Raw genomic sequence first — 4,012 nt, 5'->3', positions numbered from 1 at the left:
GATGAAGTCTTTTAAAACCCCCCCCCCCCCAAATATACATATCATACTGTAATAATAAAGCATTAATATTAATAAAGTAATAACAAAGTATTGATATTATTACTATATTACTATTACTATATTATAAATAATAATAATCATCATCATCATCATAATATATAATGTGAAGTGTTATACTATAATAATAAAATATTAATATTATTATATTAAATTATGTTGTTGTTGTTGTTGTTGTTAAATTATTAATTTTTACCAGTTACTTTAGAGTATATATTTTACTAATATTATATAATATTATTATATTATACTAAATAATAATCATCATCATTATCATTATTATAATCATATTATGTTGTTTTTGAAAAATTATTATGGTTATTAGACTATATTATATATTATACTAAATAACAAAAACCACAATAACAATTATTATTATTATTTTGTTGATGAATTTTTATAGTTTTTACCAATTATTATTAGAGTATATTTTATACTAATAATATATACTATTACTATATTATAAATAATAATAATCATCATCATCATCATCATATATACTGTGAAGTGTTATACTATAATAATAAAGTATTAATATTATTATATTATGTTGTTGTTAAATTATTCATTTTTACCAGTTACTTTAGAGTATATATTTTACTAATAGTATATAATATTATTATATTATACTAAATAATAATCATCATCACCATCGTTATTATAATCGCATTATGTTGTTTTTGTTAAAGTATTATGGTTATTAGACAATATTATACTAAATAACAAAAACAACAATAATTATTTTATTATTATTATTAATTTATTTACTTTGTTTCAGTCACTATCTTTGCCTTGTTTTCCAGTAAATGTATCTAAATATCCTTTACTTGAGATGCAACATTTCACAAGCTATTAAGATAAATGTTCAAGAATATTTCTCGAATTAAATTTATTTTTCTTACCCAACTGGCAAATTGTGACGTTTATGATTATAGCAAGACAAAATAAAGTTATATCAAGATATATTCCAACAGGTCTTATTATCTACCATAATTTTGCTTCTCAGTGTCTATTTATCTTGATTTAAAATACTGATTTGAAATATTTTTATATATATTTTGTATTGAATTGTTGACTGCAGACTTGATAATCATATATTTTGTCTCTGTTTGTCTCAGCGTGTATGTGAAACTGGGTTCAGACCAGCCGTTTTCCCAATGCATGCTGGGACTTGAGACAGCGGCGCATCAGAGAGAGTGTGCAGCCGGAGGGAAGATCAGCGGAGACTGCAGCAGATGCACCAACCCCGTCAACTGCATCACCTGGTGCAAATCTACCCTGGTCAGACACACCACACGGCCTCAGCTGTAACGCATACTTCACCTCCATCCTTACATATCTTTGATCCCACAGTTTGATCTGTCCAAGCCCATTCCTCCGGCTCCGGTCCCCACCGTGGGCTCAGGCGTCCTGGCGTGGGGTGGAGAGTTCAGTCCTCCGGAGTCTCCTCCCGACAGAGATTTCTTCCCCGACTACATTGTCACCGTCATCGTTCCCTTGGCTCTGGTTTTGATCCTCTGTCTCCTCCTGTCCTACATCATGTGCTGCAGGAGAGAGGGAGTGTATGTACAGTAGACTCATGTTTTGGACAAAAAAACATTTAATGCTGTTTGAATGACCATTTTAAGTTTTCTTTTCTCTTTGTCTTTGTTATTTTCAGTCTGAAACGAAATGCCAAGACTCATGAGTAAGTACCTGTATCACCACCACACAGTATGTTATAGTCAGTGGACATATTGATAATTTTTTAAAAAGGGGTCCTATAATGCGTTTTCACTTTTTCAACTCTAGTTAGTTTGTAATGTTGCTGTTTGAGCATAAAAAAGATCTGCAAAGTTACAAAGCTCAAAGTCCACTTCAAAAGGAGATATTTTATTTAACAGAAATCACTTTTCAAAAACTACAACGAACGACTCGTTTGGACTACAACGCATATTTTCCGGGATTTGTGATATCACAAATATCAACGAATGGGACGAGACCTGGTTGAGCTGCACTAGAGAAGGCAACGAGTGTTATCACTGTGTCGGAGACACGCTAGCTTTCCCAAGGCAGACGAACTTAGAGTGCTTACAATCATCCGGCCTATTTCAGAAGGCGGGCCTTCATTTGATACAGGAACTATTCGAGCCATTCATGCCAGACTGGGGAGAGAGATGTTTTTAATAATGTAAAATATGTGAAAAATAATGTGTTTTTCGAACAACCTAGTATGAGAGCCTGTTCTAGTACACCCCCCAAAACAAAATCAAGACTTTGTAAAAGAGCATAATAGGACCCCTTTAAGAAAAGACACTCCAGGCAAAACCATTGTTTGTTTGTTTTTTTATGAGATTTTGGGCTACATGTCGTCTTTCAGAATAGTGGGAAAAAACATCCAAAATATTTTAATAATAACAATTACATTGCCCTGCATCATATTTGCTGGTTGAAAACCTTGTTTCCTTTTAATTATGATGTGCTGATTCTGAAAATAGTGTCTATTTTGCTTGAGCACGTCACACTTTCTCAAAATATGCATTTTGTGGCATTATTGCTTTTGACAACTATTTGTAAGGTGATGAAGTCTCGCATTCTCCCTTAATCAATGAAAAAAAAAAATGTGATGGAAAGTTTTTATTGATATTTTTGAACTCAGCATCATCAAATTTGGTATTAGGCTTTTTTTTTCGGCAATTCAACATTATTTTTCTAGACACAGGGCTGTTATTGTTGTCTGTTGATTTGAGTTGCAATACATATCTTTAAAGGCCATTTCCTCAAAATGAGTTCATAAGAAAGTGTTTCTCAGTGTACTGTGAATAATTAACTGGGGAAGTATAGTGATATCTATTAGCTTTTACCCTTTTCACCTGTGGTGCCTGAGCAAATTTTCCCTTTTTCTCATCTCAGTCTGCAGCTCTATCATCACCACACCATCCAGGGTAATGCCAACGAGCTGCGCAGGATGGCCGGCGGAGACAGGCGCACCGTGGATCGTCCTCGGCAGTGCTTACAGCCGCTCCTCATGGCAGAGCAGGCAATGGCAGAGAGCTGAGGGACATCAGAGCCAACTTTAATAGCCACTGTCTGTGGAAATGTGTTTAAGGTTCACTTTTTGTTTCTTGCTTTGTGTTTCTTCAAGGAATACGTCACTCAAAAATGAACATTCACCCAATAATCCCCCCAAAAATGTTGTTCCAAAACCATATACTGTTGTTTTTTCCATGAAAGCATAAAAGGAGCAGTTGTTAAACTCCAGAAACATATAAAAACCATAGAAACTATAAAAACCATAGCTCCAATTGAGCTGTGCTGCTGTGCAGTATATAATCAGTGATTTAAAGTATTTGTGTGATTAACTAATTGAATTAAAGCTTATATCACTGTCAGTTTGCATTGGTCAAATCTGACTAATAATCAGTTTAACCCTCTGGTGGTCTTTGGTCATACGGTCACGTCAAAAATAAAAAATGCATTTTGAATTTTTGGTACAAATAAAATGTGGACACTATTACAAACGGCTAAACGGTCTTGTGATCTTCACAGTCAAAAATAACTGGAAATACTAAAAATACAAAATACACAAGTAAATATTTAAGAACAAATATTAGAGAACAAATATCACTGCAACAAAATATAGTATATTTATTTAATTAAAAATGCTTATTCTTTCATCTCTTTTGACTGCCGAGGATCACAAATGAAAGTGAGGAATACCCGAGGGTTAAAATTAGATTGTGTTTTATTAACGTCTACACCTACCCCAACCCTAAACCTACCCCTTACAATAATGCAAAAATAGTAATTATTGTTGTACAGTGTGAGAAAAATTACGCTATATTGATGTAGTTTTTGCTGTATCCCTTCTAGCCTTAAAGGGTTAGTTCACCCAAAAATAAAAAAAATCAGGCTGTGTTTTACTCACCCTCGAGGCATCCTAGATGTATATGACTTTCTTCTTTCAGTCGAATGC

General features: G+C 33.4%; 1 protein-coding gene across 1 annotated transcript in view; it reads left to right on the top strand.

Annotated features, from left to right (window-relative positions):
- Nucleotides 1-3,819, top strand: part of sgca (sarcoglycan, alpha) — a 6,398-nt gene extending 2,579 nt beyond the window's left edge. Inside the window, exons 5-8 of the mRNA XM_016513258.1 lie at nt 1,176-1,338; nt 1,411-1,619; nt 1,718-1,744; nt 2,950-3,819. Of these exons, the coding sequence (XP_016368744.1) occupies nt 1,176-1,338; nt 1,411-1,619; nt 1,718-1,744; nt 2,950-3,094 (544 nt within the window). The 3' untranslated portion in view covers nt 3,095-3,819. The remainder of the gene's footprint in view (nt 1-1,175; nt 1,339-1,410; nt 1,620-1,717; nt 1,745-2,949) is intronic.
- Nucleotides 3,820-4,012: the final 193 nt, after the last annotated feature.

Source organism: Sinocyclocheilus rhinocerous, unplaced genomic scaffold, assembly GCF_001515625.1.
Source record: "Sinocyclocheilus rhinocerous isolate Xijiao unplaced genomic scaffold, SAMN03320098_v1.1 scaffold24, whole genome shotgun sequence".
NCBI lineage: Eukaryota > Metazoa > Chordata > Actinopteri > Cypriniformes > Cyprinidae > Sinocyclocheilus > Sinocyclocheilus rhinocerous.
The sequence above is the reverse complement of the archived record's forward strand: the minus strand, read 5'-3'. Positions and strand labels throughout refer to the sequence as shown.